This window comes from Scomber japonicus, chromosome 12 (genome assembly GCF_027409825.1).
Source record: "Scomber japonicus isolate fScoJap1 chromosome 12, fScoJap1.pri, whole genome shotgun sequence".
NCBI classification, from domain to species: Eukaryota; Metazoa; Chordata; class Actinopteri; order Scombriformes; family Scombridae; genus Scomber; species Scomber japonicus.
In genome coordinates, this window is record NC_070589.1 from 12,142,290 (window position 1) to 12,158,866 (window position 16,577).

General features: G+C 41.2%; 1 protein-coding gene across 1 annotated transcript; it reads right to left on the reverse strand.

The window, feature by feature from the left end:
* Positions 1-467: 467 nt before the first annotated feature.
* Positions 468-16,291, reverse strand: LOC128368736 (BMP/retinoic acid-inducible neural-specific protein 3-like). The gene is made up of 7 exons (XM_053329600.1): positions 16,053-16,291; positions 12,142-12,338; positions 9,547-9,764; positions 6,926-7,031; positions 5,890-6,126; positions 4,156-4,378; positions 468-1,596 (listed from the first exon to the last, which is right to left on the reverse strand). Exons 1-7 carry the CDS (start codon positions 16,289-16,291, stop codon positions 468-470), a joined length of 2,349 nt encoding a protein of 782 aa, XP_053185575.1.
* Between the last annotated feature and the right edge of the window lie 286 nt (positions 16,292-16,577).

Here is a 16,577-nt window from a genome sequence, read left to right on the forward strand (position 1 = left end):
TCTTACATGAAGACACTATTCAAAATTATTATTTCTATATTTCGGTTTTCATCTTTGCTTTTCTTACTGGTTTAAACAGGGCAATGTATAATGTGATGTCACGCTGGGTTGTTTGCTTGTGTTGCCAGACCACGATCAAATCTGACCAGTCCATGCCCTTGCAGTCCTGATATAGCAGCTGAGTTTTTGAGTGTCAACCTCAGAATAATAATTAAACACTTGAATTGTGATTGTTGCTTTTTAGATATTTCATGTTTTAGAGAAATACTTGAATTTGAAACCATGTTTTCAGGGGCTTTAATCCATAAAACTACACTGAAATTATAGAAACATCAAATTTAATTGCACATAGTGTATGTACAACAAAGCCTTGAACAATATACCACTCACTTGACACAAATGGATCCAGCTGACAAGGATACAGACCTGTCTGTGGCAAGGAAATACAAAACATCAAATGGTAGCCACTAACTACACAGTTTATTTGCCTCATACTCCACGTAGTTTGGTTGTCTGGCACTGAAAGCTTGAAGGGCAGTGAGTATCCTGGTCACGTCTGCACTGGACAGTTTGAGTCTGTGGCGAAGAAGACAGGCGAACAGATCCACGTGTGGGGCCCCTGGAGGCGAGAGGCGGTTCACCCTGTAGCGCAGCTCCACCAGCTGCAGCAGGGCTGAGTCCTGTGATCCCTGAGTGTACGGGTAGTCTATCTGCAGAATCAGGTCCTGGATCGCCTCAGGGTCAAAATGCACGCTGTATCCAAACAGCTGAATGCTGTTCACTTTCATGTAGCCAATGTTGTTAGATGGCTCGGTCGCCTCCACAGGCTCATAGTACAATGTGGAGTTCTTGTTTACTCCTGTCGCTCCCTCCCTGATGCGACTCCTCAGGTAGAAATGAACAGTCTCAAAAAAGCTCTTCCATCTGTTTCCAAGAGACAATGTCCAGTTATAGCAGTCCAAGGGGATATCCAGTTTGGTCCGCTCCCAGTCCGGGTATCCATGCTGACCTATAGGCATGGTCCAGCTCTCTGAATGGCTACCCCCAAATGGATTCACAAACACAGACAACGCCGGCTCCAGAGTGCTGTTCCTGGTGAGGCAAAACTGCAGGGCGAGTCCAAGGAGCATATGAACACGGTTGGACTTCACCCGGTTGCTCTTGAGGGTAAGCAGCATTCGTTTCCTCCAGGAGGGGTCGAACCAAGTGTTCACTCGCACATCGTTGCTCACAAACACAGCATGCAGAGCGATACGTGAGTCGCGTCGCTGAAGCAGGTAGCGCAGCTCTAGGTCCTGCAGGTCTCGGTCACTTTCCAAGCCCAGGTAGGGATCTGTGGGGTCTGGCACTGCAGGTCGGCAGGCTCCCTGGGTCAGGGTGAAGCTGGGGTTGCAGCTGGAGCATCGTGTGCGGTTCTCTGAAGAACAAGAGGCACAGCGGGGGCCGTCACCCACAGAGCAGGGAATGAGGCCTTGGCAAGGTGGATGGTTGTAAGGGCAGGAGCAGCTGCGGCTCTCGTCATTGTAAACACCAACATGGTTATTCTCACTGCAGTACAAAATGGAGAGGGCGTAGCTAAGCCAGAAGTGCAGAGGCCTGAGAAAGGGAGAACAGTTTTGTTAAGGTACCTCAAGTCTGGAAACACTACTATACACTACTGTATTGGCTATTACAGGATATATCTCTTATATTTGTCAGGATGTATATTTTGGATGTTTTTGTGAGTAGGTAGTGAAGGAAAGGAAAGGAAATGTGTTGCTTTGATAAGCAGCAAAAAACAAACTCAGACATAGCTGGTCTTTTAGAAGAAAAAAAGACAAACATGAATATTTTTATCTATTGCAGTGTTTCCCCTATAATTGTACAGAGAACACCCACCAGGCCAAAAATAATGCCAAATATCTATTCATTGGGAAATCAAAAGCGTTTGGGAGCCTCTCTGTTCGGTACTGTTCCAAAACGTGAGTCAACTTCTGTGTTGTTGCCTGGGAAATTCTTGATAATGCATCTCTTTTAAGTAAAGGGACAGTGCGTAATCTGGTTGAGTGAGAGACTGAGCAGCAGAAAAACTGATGGTGAATATGAGTGAGGCAGAGGAGTTAGCAGTAATTTGTCAGTCTGGCAGTAAATGTACAGTACAGACTGTTCAGACCTAACCTGACCAGGCTCACTTCAGGTGAACCACCTCTTATTATTTTCGTCCATCTCACAATCTCAGCTGCTGCTAAAGAGAGTGAAGAAGGAAGACTGCTGAGTCTCTCCCAAGTATTGAATTCCCTTTCTGAGGTGCAGATGGATGATGTCACACTCTCTCTCTCTCTCACACACACACACACACACACACACACACACACACACACACACACACACACACACAGCAAAACCAACATAAAGTGTCTTAGTAAGGTGTTCAGCCACAATGTGCTGCCAGAACAGCTTCAATGTGCCTTGGTATTCATTCTACAGTGTCTGAACTCTACAGAAAGGATGAACATAATTCTTCTTAAAGATATTTCCTCATTTGGGGTTTGGGCACATTGGTTCAAAATCTCCCATAGGTGTTCAACTGGGTTGAGCTGTGGTGACTGTGAAGGCCGCAGCATATGGTTCATATAATTCTATGACTCATCAAAGCATTCAGTGACCCCTCATGCCCTTTGGATGGGGGCACTGTGATCCTGGAAGAGACCACTCCCATCAGGATAGACAATTTAAATTTTTATTATAGGAGATAGGTAATCAGTCATTAGCAGTGATCCTCCAAGGAGACAAGTGGACAATGCCGGGATAATGCCCTCCACACAGAATAACAGATCCCCGCACTGTAGGGGTTAAGCACTGAGGTGTATATTGTCCTCTTGGTGTACGCCACACATGCACTCACCCACTTGTTGACAGTATGGTGAGAAATGATTCATCTGACCGTATCACTTTTTCCACATCTCTGTAGACCAGTGTCTATGGTTTATGCACCACTGAACTCACAAATGTGCATTCATCTTTGTAATGAGAGGTTTATGCACTGCAACCCTACTATAAAATCCCTCTCTGTAATTGTCAACAGACTGTTCTTGCTGACACAGTCTGATCATGTCCTGAATTGACATTTTCAACCACCTGAGGAAGAGTTGCTCTTCTGTTTTTCCTTACATATCGCACTAATGCACAAGCATCATGGATCCTCAAACGTGTGCTATCGACCACAATTTCCAACCTATTTCCTGATGTCTTTCCCACAGATCTAAATGCAGATGTCACTTAAGTCACTGTTAAAACACCGGCCAGTTGAACAGTCTTTGTGACTGAAGCTCCTGCCATCTGTGCCCCAACAATGAACCCTCTTAGATCTTTTCCTCTTACCATGATACAAAATTAGAATCAACTGGGGCTGCTCGGCGTTTTTTATACATTTCACAGAGCATGATTGGATGTTAACTGCTTAATTGTACCATGCCATGCAGTGCACCTGTGTGGAAGCATACATTTGTTATGTTTCTCCGTTAATTTAGTCAGGTTTTTCCTTTAATTTGTCACCTCTCTAGACTGAGGAGGCAGTGTCTGCATTTGACGAGTAAGCTGATGGATTTTGTCACGTAGTTAATTTCCCTGCAAGAAATAGCTATCAACACAGAGCGTTCATGAGAGAGGCATAAATCTGACTCACGTTATGACCACAGCAGTCTCTGATAGACTGCTGAGATAGTGCGTGCAGGTGACAGTGCTGCTGAAACAGCAGCTGTAACAGTAAAATATACTGGAATAGATATAAGTGAAGAAGTCAAGTATTACTGTCAACAGCAGCTAAAATTCCTGGATGTGTTTAAAATAAATGGATTATTATACGAGCAGTTTTTAGATGCAGGATTTATTGTAGTGCAGTTTCAGGGTGACAGTGAAACGTGTCTGGCCTAACATGATCCCGTTTGTCTTTTCCCCTGCTGGGACAGTGAAGCAGTTCTGTTCCTGTCAGCACTTTTCACCTCACTCCAAAACTCCTTTTCCTCAAGTGTGTTCTAATAAGTACCGTCTCGCTCCGCTGCTTTCTACCAGTGCCTGGTGCATAAATCATTTTCATAATTATAAGTTTTTGAGAGCACCTTGGATTAACAGGCTGTAGTGTAAATATTCCTCCTTGCTCCGGTTTTTGCTTCTTACCTCGGCCTCTGCAGGACTATTCTGGGCTGTTTTCTGCACCTTTTGCTCAGGCTGAAGAGCTTGTTAGCAGCGCGGCGAGCTTTGGTGAGAAGCTGGTTGCTGCTGGTCTCCAGCTGCCTGTAGCGCTGGAGCAGGCTGGCATCCGTCCTCCACAAATGCTCCACGACAGATGTGTTTACAGCGTAATGGGTTGGCAGACTCCCAACAAAGCTTTGGAACTCCTCTGGTAGGAAGAAGAACATGAATAAGTAAACTCAGCCGGTGGATATGAGCCACTGGGTGACAATATCTAAAAAATTGTCTACTCTTCATTGTTTGCTTGTTGTTTCAGAAAAGCAAACAGCACAAGAGGAGAAATAACAGCTGCAACATGCCAGGGAAGTATGTTTTGTTATTTCGATTTTTATTTGGATGGGGGATTGCTGATCTCATCAGCATGTCAGAGAAAAAAACTCTTTCATATTTTGTGCCTGTGTAAAAATATATGTTAATTATGACCTGTTGTCAGCATGCAGCACTGTACACCTTCAGAGCAACTGGTCTCTTATTAGACATGAGTGACAATGAAAGCAAAATTGCTGCTCGTGAGGCAGGCTGCCATGGTGAGAGTAATCTCTTGTGTCAAACATAACTAAAAAAAGTGTTTCTTAAAAATGTGCAAGGGAACTTTTTTCAGCTCTCCGTTCAAATTATGTGAACACAGGTGCACACATCACTGCAGTGCTACCTCTGCCACTCTCTCTCTATATATATGTTCTTTTAAATTCAGAAACACACTTAATATAAAATCTAAAAACAAACACAACACTATATCAACACCACAGGGCCTGTGCCAAAAGTGCGCTACTTTATGTTGCTTTCATAAAACACATCAATACATCCTACCATGATACTATAATAAGATACTATTAAAATAAAGTAGTATAACCTCAGCTTTGTTTCCTCCAACAGTAGGTTCCTCCTGCTTAGTACCACGTAATGATCAGATTTGCTGCTAATATCTATTTAAAATGCTGTGCAAAAGCCAGTTGAGGCAAATAATCTTCTCAGCAATGGTATGGGGCATTTATAGTAATTATAGCTCTGTCTCAAAATGAATACAGTCATACATTATTAGCTGCTTGGACACAGGCTATGCTTTGTTTGATTGCTGGTTCATTTCTTTACATTTGCAGTGTGTAGAGCTGGTGGAATGAATGAGGAAAACACAATGTGCTCTTATACACCAGACCCTTGGGTCGATGTCAAACAATCAATAAAAGAGCTCTACAGTGGCGCACAGTTACAGTGCATTAACCACCTTGGATGATGAGCTTAGTGATGTTCTAACTGTAATGGTGAGGTCATGACATTAATTCATCTTTTTCTTTAGTGGTTCTCAGCTGCACTTTGGCAAGAACAGATGGACTTTCTTTTAAAAAGTCTGTGTACTTTCACACACCGCAGCCTTGAGCATCTGGAGAGCACCAGAAACATCATTTGATCCGACACTTTGACTGACAGGTCTCTTGATTCAGTGTCTGGCAGCTGGTGATGTTTGACAGGCTAGCATGAATTTAGAACAGAAGCAAGTGTGTGTTTTTTTTTGTCCATGTTAGTTCTTACATCTTACATCCGAGTTTACTCTTTCAAATGAAAAATGACCTGTATCCTGAAATCCACAATTTTGCAAACAGCTTCAAAAGCTGGATTTCCACCTGTCAGGTTTTATATTCCTAAAAATGTCTGACTCACCAGATTCCTCAAACTCCTGGTTGGTCTGCCTCCAGGTATCTCTGATTCGCAGTAGGTTGTTTTCCAGAGTGTCCAGGTCAGAGTGAGGACAGTTGCACTGAGGGAAGTCCTTGCTGCACTCACACCAGCAGTCACTGTTTCGACACACAAACTGGCCCTCAGATTTACAGCCGATGTAGTTGAGAGCGGCCTGAATGAACCGGCTCCGCAGGTAGCCTGGGAGGATGACCTGCAGTCCTGTGGAGTGTGAGAGACAGGATGCAGGTGGGCTAGTGTCAAGTGAAAAATAAAGCTCAAAATACATTTATTTAAAAAGGCAAATTATTACACTAAAAAACGTAACAGGTGGTATTCTATGCATCAGACCCAAACCAATGATGAATTGATCCAACTAACAAGTATTGTCTGTGTAGCTTGATATAGCTTATTCCTCTGTGCCACTGAGCTCCAAAAACTATTTTAACACATCACTGAGGCACACTGTTGCATTAGGTGACATGTTCCTTGATTAGGATTAACATGGGCACTATAGTTTATTTTGAGCCGATTCCTTTTACACCACCCTGCTGCCAGAAATACTCACTATAATGTAACAAATGTGTATTAATCTGGTGCTGAAAATAGTCTTCAACAAAAGCTCTCTTTCCTCTTGCTTGAGTAGCGTTTGCTGAAACCTGAAGCTGTTTTAAGAAGCAATTTAGCTTTTCAGGAGTGAAACTTTATTTATGACTCATTTCAAATGAATTATTTTAACAGTGAACAAATGGTTTGAGGCTGAGTGCCACAGATGTTAGGGACGTTGGATAGAATTGAGAGACGAATCAACTCATTTCTGTGATTAGATTAGTTTCAGATGTACATACAAACATAAAAACAACAACAACAACAAAAAAAACATGATTTTTCTACAAATCTTTGTCAACCCCAATAGGAGCATTAAGTGTTAATTAAAAAAAGAGTTTGAAAGAGACTTGATACCACAAAATTACAGCAATCACTGTAGTCACTACTTCTGAGTTAGGGAGCATCATCATACCTTGTAGTTGAACCTTGTTCTCTGGACTGTGAACCAGTACAGAGCTGACAGTGTCCAGATTGTCATAGTTGCTGCATCCGAGCGGCCCAGTTCTGGTTTCAGTCACCTGAAAAAGTAACAAGAAAATATGTGTTGTGATTGTGTCTGAGTGAGTGTGTCTTTTGTCATTAATTAATTAGTCAGTAAGTTTAGTGTTAGTTGTGAGATAGTTTGGTTGATCTGTGTCTTTTTCTTGAGTTTGTGGGTTTTTTCGCCCACATTAACTCTAAAGAACAGACGACTGGATAATCTTAGTCAGTGGAGGCAGTCATCAGTCATGTCACTTTGACATATCCTGCATATATTGACACATTCCGCTTGTGTGTTTTTAAAAAAAAAAGGTCAAAAGAACATAAAAAGCCTTATCAAAGGCGCACCATGCCTCAAATGAATTTTGAATGCAGTGAGTCACTGTGAAGGAATATTGAAAAGGTCTTCAATTAGAAAGCTTTCTCTCCTCAGACAGAATAATTTGTTCTGATCTGAGAGAAGAAATCAACTTCCCCCCGACTGAAAAACTTTAAACTGCTTACATAATTTCTAACAGTAATTTATCTCGATGTTAAAGTTGGAAATTCCAAAGCTGGTACACAAAAACACATAACTTACTGAGCATTAGCATAAATTTATGCTCAAAATCCATCCTCACATTTCTCACTGAATCCCCAATACCATATGTGATTTTAATTAATGGCCGTGCAGTGCAGGTGCTGCTTTACATCGCCCATAAAATGTAGTATTCATCTCCCTCTCTTCCTCTGATCTTCAATCTGCTCGAACTCCACACGCGCAGCAAAGGGGCAAATGAATGGAAGTCAGCCTGGCTGGAAATTAATGGAATGATATCTCTAATCCATCAAGCTGATGCATAACCATAAGAACACATTCTCAGTTCGGGAGGGCACTTGTCTTCATCAGTGGCTACTCACTTTAGCATCTACGTTTGCCCCTCAGGCTGATTAATGTGTACACTCTAATAGCCACTTCAGATGATAAAATGGATGATTGGTGTTTTATAGTTCAGGACGCACAACTGCTGCTCTGTTCTGCTTCTTCACTCTCCTTGGGAGTCGATGTTGGGCAGCAGATATAAACCTTGTGTCTCGCAGTATTGTTTCCTACTGCTTGAAAACAGCCCATTTGTCTATAATGAATTTGACCTATAGGAGTGAAGACTATAAAAGTTACAATCTGCTAAACATCAAATAAGGTGCTTGTTCCCACTTCTGTTTGCACACATGTTTTCTGTGATAATAAATTGCACGCTGGAGAGAGAAAAACAGGAAGGAGGGGCAGATCTGACAGTCTTGCAGCACCCCTGCAGTCACAACAGGTAAATTCCTTGTGTAAGGCCAACTAAATAAGCATTTGTACTTAATCCTACATGATGAAATATGTTATGGAAATAAGCTGGTATTAAAGGATTTGAAAGTGCTTGTTACCTGCAGGTTGAGCTACAAAAGTGGCATGAATTAAAACTTTGCTCTGTGGTGGAAAGTTAGTGTTCATTACATTAAATTAAAAACTACTAGATACCTTTTTAGATTAAGATTGATCCTGCAAAACTTCATAAAAAAACCCCCATAAAAACGTAGTAAATTCACAGAATATGGTACAACGAGACTGAATATTGAACTTATATTCATCAGGTGGAAACAAATTTGACCCCAAATAAATGATAATGTTGCTCTGTGTATACTGGATCTGTAAATACGCAGTTGTTTATCAGGTAATGATAATCTTGTACTGCTTTCAAGTGGCCACAAAACCTACATAATGCAGGTTTAACTACATATTGTTGCAACTACTTGTGTACTTTGGGAAAATAAACGTATTCTATTTTTTTCATAATCAGTTATTTAGTTGAACAACTACAAAATCCATCTATCAGTACGTCTAAAGCTCACAAATGAACATGTTATATTGTATTTGTTTAATCCATACAAAAACTGACATATAAAAATAATTAACAGTCTTACAGGGGTTTGTGTGCTGAACCATTTCTTAGCTCTGAGCAATTAACAGGCAAATAGTAAATTATCATTTTTAATTTTCAGTTTTTATGTGGATTCAGCAAATGATTTTATTGTTTTATTAACAAGCTTTAGACGTGATGTAACTTCTACAACAGAATATAATCCTTAAGAAGAGAGTAATTAATATCTTCACCTTCAACTCTCCGTCTGAAAGCAAATAAACATATTTTCCAGTATAGTATAGTAGTAACATTTCAAATGCAAGACTTCTACTTGTACGTAGTGCTACTTTTATGTGGGTAAATGATCTGAGTACTTCTTCTACCACTCATCTCAGTCAGTAAAATCAATAATTACATTAATATACCTGAACGTATGTATCTATTTATTTACTGTTTAAGACTGAAATGATTTTCATCACCTACAGACTGAACAAGTCATTCATACATGTTCAATGACTTCAGCTGAACCCCAAGCTAGTCCAACACAATCTGGAGGCAAACAAACCTCAAGGTGGAGCAACACAGCTGCCTTTAGGCGGTGAGTATGTGGTTCATCTCCCAACAGACTGCTGGTGTAGTTACAGTTTTCTAGACTTGCACGTACCCGTATGGCAGTGGATGCGATCTGGAGGTGGTGCAGTCTGCGCAGGGTGCTCTCTCTATCAGTGAAGTAGGAAGCAGCCAGCTGGTGGAGGGCCTCCAGGTTCACTGGCCCGGTAGTGCTGGAGTTCCTGTTGCTGCTACGGCTGCCCTCTGCCCCCGAGGGCGAAGACTCCTGGCTGAGCTTCCTCTTGTCCACAAATATCGTCAAAGACTCCTCCCCTGGTGACAATCAGGCAGAGTGAAGGAGAGCTTCATTAGCTCTGACAGAGCAGCACTAATCACCTTTCATTAGTATCTTTGCAGATCGGATAGAAAAGCGCAGTAGTGATTAAGTGCTGTGGGGGAACTGATGGTTTGTATGATTGGGGGAAAAGGCACAGACAAGGTCTCTGCATCTATTAAACTCCTCAGGAACAGAGAGCTAATTCAAGATCATTGATCAAGTTCCCTTAATTATTTTAATTATCTTAATGATATTTGATAGAAACAAAATAGATCTCAGCCCTCTTTCTCTGGGAGACATGTAATTTATACACACAGAAACATCTCTAACAATTACAATTATTACATGAGTGATATAAAAGTCAGCCAGGGCCAGCAGACTACCACAAAAGACTCATTAAGTCTTTTCACACTTTTAAGACGTGTTTGATCTGTTAAATCCTTCTCTTGAAAACTCTTGGATCTACTCCAAGAGTATTTTTTTGTGATAAAGTGATGTATGATTTGCTTTTTTCTTCAACTTGCTTCATCTACTTTTATTGCAACAGTTGCTCCCCCACCCCCAACATTTTTCAGAATCCATTTCAACACGTCCCAGAGAAAGACTAAGTGTAAATTGCTTCGTTCAGCTGAGAGTTATTACATTTGCAGGTGGGCACAGCAGAAGCAACAGCATAGTGTCCAACCTGTGACTAACAGGTCAATGATAAGTCCATTTATTTCCCAAAGGGCTGCAGTTCGAGGAAAATATAGCCAGTAACTAGGATTTCAGTAACAAGACAAAAGGGACAAGTGCAAGGAGGATGTAATTTCCAAGTACAAAGCATGTTGACAGTAGGTATTCCTTCATGATCCTATGTTTCAACAACTTCTCACGGCCATTTTCAATATATGTCTGTGACCATGTCATAGGCCCTCCTGTCTCATAGGCCCTTCTGTAGAAATAAGACATTAATCAGGGAATAACACTTTTGCTCTTCCTCCTTTCATTCCACATATGATTTTGTTTCACCAACTAAACTCTTGCCTAATAAGTGGTAAGTTCACATTTTACCTATCCAAAGCTACCGAGTTTAAAAACAAGAATATACAGTATAATAAAGGATGTTTGAGTGCAAAGTGCACTGCCACTGGGTAACGCCACACCTTACTCCGTCCATCTTTATACACACTCTCTGCTGCAACCATTGCTGAAGTGTGTGAGTCATTTTATTTTTGCTTGTTTCTAATTTAATTTTTGTCTTCTGGCCAGACATCTGCGTTATGATGGTGTTCCATTACCAAAGGCACAAGTTGTCTACACTAAACCATAAAATCCTTCATTTGTCACCGCCTTCCAAAACAACACATGTGTTTTCTGGTCTGATGCTTCTGATGGTTGGATGACTGAATTTGTAATTACCTTCAAAACACCTTTACATATGGTACTAAAACCTGGAAATGAACAGCGGTCTCTCCATTAACCCTGATCGTCTTCTTCCTACAGTTTTATAGCTTGTCACTATAACAAACAGGAGTCATGACTCACATGGCTACTAGAGGTAATGTGCCACATGACTGGTATTAGACGTGCTGTCTTCTTTATTTTTTGGAGAACAGTCTCAAAGGAAACCTATATATTTCCAACAGATATCTAGATATCTAGATATCAAATATCAGCTAGCGTCATTCAAAGTTATTTTATGTGATTACTTACTCCGCCCAAAATGTCTGCATTGCACCGTGGTCCGTTGAGTCCACTCTCAGTGGAAACAACTGCATATTTGTCTTTTCTATGATGGACTCTGCCTGTGAGATTTTTTAACGTTGGTATGAAATGGACAGACTATAAAAAAGTGCTTTATCTTCAGTTCTGAGGTACTGAAAGCCAAACCGTATGTTTGCATTTGATTTTTGGCCAGTTGTAACTGTATGAATAAGCCAAACATCAAAATAATCCTGGACTGCAAGGTACATCACCAATGCTTCAACTTAATTTGCATTTGGATAGTTCTTTCAGCAATATGTGTTTATAATAATGACTTCTTTTAGAAAAAGAAGAGAAGCCAATCACATATAAATGTATGTGTGTAAATGACAGAGTATACAGCAGTGATGAAGCTCTGTTTAGGGAACCATGCTGTTTTGATGGCCAAACAAAAATATCAAATCTTTCTTTCACTGCCTTCTCCTATTTATTTTTGTACACTAAACCAGAATGATTTGTTTTATTTTTTTCCGGAGCCAAAAACACTGATCCAGAAAAATTATTATATGCTTTGTTGTTCAGAAAGCAACAGACGGTAAAATTGGTGCCCCATATGCTGAAAAATAAAATCACATTAGAGCCTTTGTGAATGAAGCTTGCTTTAAAGCTCTGTGTTTTTGACTGTACCTCCCAGAGCTGCGGAGAGGAGAAGGTGGGTGCCATATTTCTTGATTAGATTCTCTGTAATCATCTGGAGGGTTGGCCTCCTCCCCAGCTGGCGGATGGTGTGCATGAAGTCGGGGTCGAGGGGCAGAGCCAGGCCACCTCTGCCACCGTCTCGTTTCTCCACCGCCAGGCTGTTGACCTTCCATCGACCAAACTCCCTGGAAACACAGAAACACACACACACGCAGACATTTGCTCACTTGGCCGTGGCCTTTAGTTGTGTATACTGTTAGGCCCCGGGCTGCTGTTTAACAAGCTACGTTGAAAGCAAAGCATAAGGTGATTGTGAGTTACATTCATTGTGGCACTTTTAGATTTTTACTTTCACTTTTTCCCTGGGAATTACCTTTAGTGTATTTTATAGGTCAGTAGTTCCCCTGAGCGCCAACTACCACAGTTTAAAGCTTATGGCAGAAGTACCTTAAAGTGCAACACCACTAACGGTCATTGGATGCTGGCTCCAGTAGACTCCCTTTGAAAAAGCATCAACCTAGAAATACTAAGTAAATAATTTCAGCTAGTCATTACTGTCTGAGTTGCTAAATTTGGGCCATCCAATAAGTGTGCTGGTGGTCATTTTGGAAATGATCGCTCCATTGATAAGATTGGAAGTTATAGTAGCTGTAATGTCTGTTGTACGGATGTTGATTCACAGCTATGACAGTTCACTCATCTGCCACTCTCCTTGGCTCAGACTGGGATTGCAAAGTTTTGGTGAATTTAATGTAACTTCATTGCGATCGATACACTCCCTTTTAGCATAATTTAGCTGGAATTGTTAGCCCAACTGTACTTCAAACCGACTCCGAGGCAAACCAAGGGGTGATGTGACATCTTGCCATCTTTATACAGCTATCTTTATACGGCCTATGGAAGCTCTCATCCTATTTTGTCTCCCACATTCCCAGTTGTTTCAGATGATCTTAAGTACACACAGCATCATGACACATTCAAAATGTGTTCATTTTTTCTTTGTTCATTGGAACTTTTGTGCTTAGGTTATTTGACACAAAAATGACGTTTGCATTTGTACTACTACAGTATCACTTTGGATTTGCAGAAACTGAACATTTCAACCATTTATCCATCCCTTTTACCTTTCCATATCGACTGCTTGCTTGGTAATAACTGGTTTTCATGCACTGTCAATCAGAGCCAGGGACTTAAAATTGTAGACATAAGGTTATATCTTCTGTAATTCTTCTGAGATTTTGAAGGTTTTAAAAAAAATGATGGAAGATTTTTGGGATATACATGGGTATGCTAATAGGAAAAGCAGCAACCACTCAGCAAAAAGAAATATGTGGGACTAGTCAACCTAGTATGACCTCAATATTTCTGAAATCTTGACTGTGGCCTTGATATCATCACAGCACGTGTTCAAGTTGGTTGGACAGATATCTGTGCAGTCATAGCCATCATAGCTGGAAGGTTATTGGTAAATGTGACGGTAAATTTACTAATGGTGACATCCATCAAATTTCTACCATATTTGGGTATTTATTTTCCTCCTCAACACAAATATGTGTCTATATAAATATGTGAATTTTTTACTAATTTAAAATGTCTAGCTTTCAAATTAGCTGAACTCCTCCACAATCCTTCCACGCATCCCCTGAAACTGCAGATGTATCTCCTGGGAAACAGGTATCCCTCGTTGGGAATAACTGTTACACTGTAGGGCCCACTGTTGTCAGCACAAGCTTGTCACAGCTTTAAATAACTCCTGCATGTGTAAACGCAACTTACTCTGATCTAAAGCTGCAACACTAACAGCAAAACACCAAAATAATATCTCACATCATCAGCTTCCATCATTTATTACCTTGTTACCTTTTAAAAAACATCTCGATAAACATTATTATTCACAAACTGGCTGGGACATACCGCCACTGTCCTTCTGTTTCTCCCTCCATCCATGGCATCAACTAATGTCTACCTCGCCCACAATGCTTCCTACTGCTCTGTGTACCTCCCTCTCCCTCTGGGAGGCAATCAAATCACTGCCATGAGAAAAATAATCGGCAGAGAAATAATTGGGGAACCGGGACATTGTGAAGTGTGTCATTACAGCCAATCATAATAACTAGGGGACAGGCTGAGTGTCCGTCCATGGTGGACAGATGGGCATTGTATATCCAGCCTGGGGTTTAGCCTACAGCTATTCCATCAGAATGCATTGCATTATGGCAAAAGGGGGGATTTCGCTGTAGTGATGTAATCAGATATCTAAACATAAAGGATTATTGTATGTATTGCACACAATCAATAGTGGTGAAAAAACTCTTTAGAGGGGAAACAGCTATAAAAGGAGCAGACTTGAAGAGCAAATGGACAGCTTAATGACATGCTGCTGTATGACTGACAACATAAGATGATGGGGTGTTTCTGCTGTTACAGAGGTTAGAAAGGTAGTGCAGCAGTTTAGGCCCCCGTGCTCAACACATAGAAAATATTGAATATCTGCAACTCTGTTGGGTCTTTGTATAAAATATATATGTGAAATATTTCTAAGAAGAATGTGTTTCTTTTTTTCTCATTATGTATAATCTTTACAATGAATTATATTTTGTAATATGCCAGTCCAGAAGAGAACCTGAAGACTGGCTCAAGTGGACTCTCCTATCAGTTATTACTTTGTTACAGCAGGTATTTTTCTAACCTTGGTTGGGCATTAGTTTGGATTTGTCCTTAAAAATCCTTAATCCTTAATCCTTAAAACAGCCTCCAGGTTAGAAATGTGAGCAGGCAGTTTATAGGTTGCAGGATCGACTGCTTCAGGCTGAAAGACCTTGGAGTTGCAAGATGTCAGCCAGCCAATACAGACAGGGGCCACCCTTAACAGTCCAAGCTGTCCACCTCTTTGTCATTTTCAATGATTTTCACTATTAAAGGCACAGGTTTAAAAAAGAAAAGAGCTCAAGCTAGGGGAGTGGACTGGGATATTTATGCAGCATTTCTATTGAAAAAAATGCAGGTGTCACTGAGAGATAAACACCATAGCCTAAAAGATTCCTGAGAAGAGATAATGGACCAATTGATTTACACACTAGATGCACACCATAAAGCATTTTTTCAGTTAAGTAAAAACTTGGAAATGTCCACCACAGAAAAGGAAACATAGTGGGCCTGAGGCATCGACAACCACACCACAGAGACTGCAGGTACACTGACAAAATATACACAGACACAGTCTAGTAAACATAATTGCCAATATGTCCAATTTGTCATATTGTATGAGCATAACATCAAACACAGAAAGATGTGATTGATTTAATGCATCAATCCACATACTATCAGCTGCATGGATTTATTGTAAGTTGTATGACTGCTTGTGAGGAATGTTTAGACAAAAGAGCAGCTCAGGGACCACACAGTGTAATGGGATTCATGAACTCTTTCTGCAGGGGTCATTTTGAAATAGACAAAATTAAGCGACTGAAATAAAACAGTATGATGCACACCCAGACGCAATTATTCAGATGACTGATCACTTTCCAGTCAGAATACTAACGACAGGAGTGAAGGGCGAATTTTGCATCGCTACAGTAGTTCTTCAGATTTGCTCATCAGCAGTTGCAACTAATTCAGTGCAGGTGTGATAGCCTGTGAGGGCAATCCTGAGAGTGCGCAGTTTTTCATACCAAACACTACAGCAGCTGCTGTCACTGATTAGTTCCTCTCTGGCTCAAAGTGCTCATCAGAGAAATTATCCAGTGGCACGTTGGGTGAAATGAGAACCTGCAAATACTCATAGCCCACATCCCTGAAAAATATACAATACAAGCAATACAGTACCATACACAAAAACGCCACATATACATTGCATAGAGTCGGACACACACATGCACAGAGTTCACCATTTGTCTCACCTGTAGATCTTGTATCTGGTGCTGAAGCCCTGGTGTTGCCTCTCGGCAGCCTCCGTGAACTCCAGGGACTGGTGGAAGGGCCCTTTATCCGACAGCAGCCAACCCAGGGAGCCGGGGGCGCCGTCGCCTTGTCCGGCGGCGGCCGCGGCCCTGGAGGTCCAGCAGCAGAGCCAGAGGCTGAGGGCCGCCCCCTCCCATAGTAGAGACAGCCGCTTATGACTGATTCTCTGACAGCTCATGCTTCACCCAGCGACACCTCATTCTCTCCGGACTGGCAGGACGACAGAGCAGGAAGACAGTTTTACAGTTTCGTCATTTTAGGAGGAAAGAGTCGCGCTGATTTGCAGGCTGAAAATATATACCTCTTTATTCTGCGCTCCAGAGTTAAACATACTACGCTTACAATCAAATGTTTTATTGGACTGAAAAAGGTACTTACCTGATTTTGCAACTGGGACCAAACGGTGCGCTTTCAAGAATAAGTGAACTCTTCCGATATTGCGAGACCTGCGAATAAAACCTTTC

Coding starts and splice junctions, on each gene's coding strand:
- LOC128368736 (XM_053329600.1), bottom strand. CDS start 16,291: ATGAGCTGTCAGAGAATCAGTCATAAGCGGCTGTCTCTACTATGGGAG. Junction 12,339..16,052: donor ACCAGATACAAGATCTACAG/GTGAGACAAATG, acceptor CTGTGTTTCCAG/GGAGTTTGGTCGATGGAAGG. Junction 7,032..9,546: donor TCGCATCCACTGCCATACGG/GTACGTGCAAGT, acceptor TTACTTTTTCAG/GTGACTGAAACCAGAACTGG.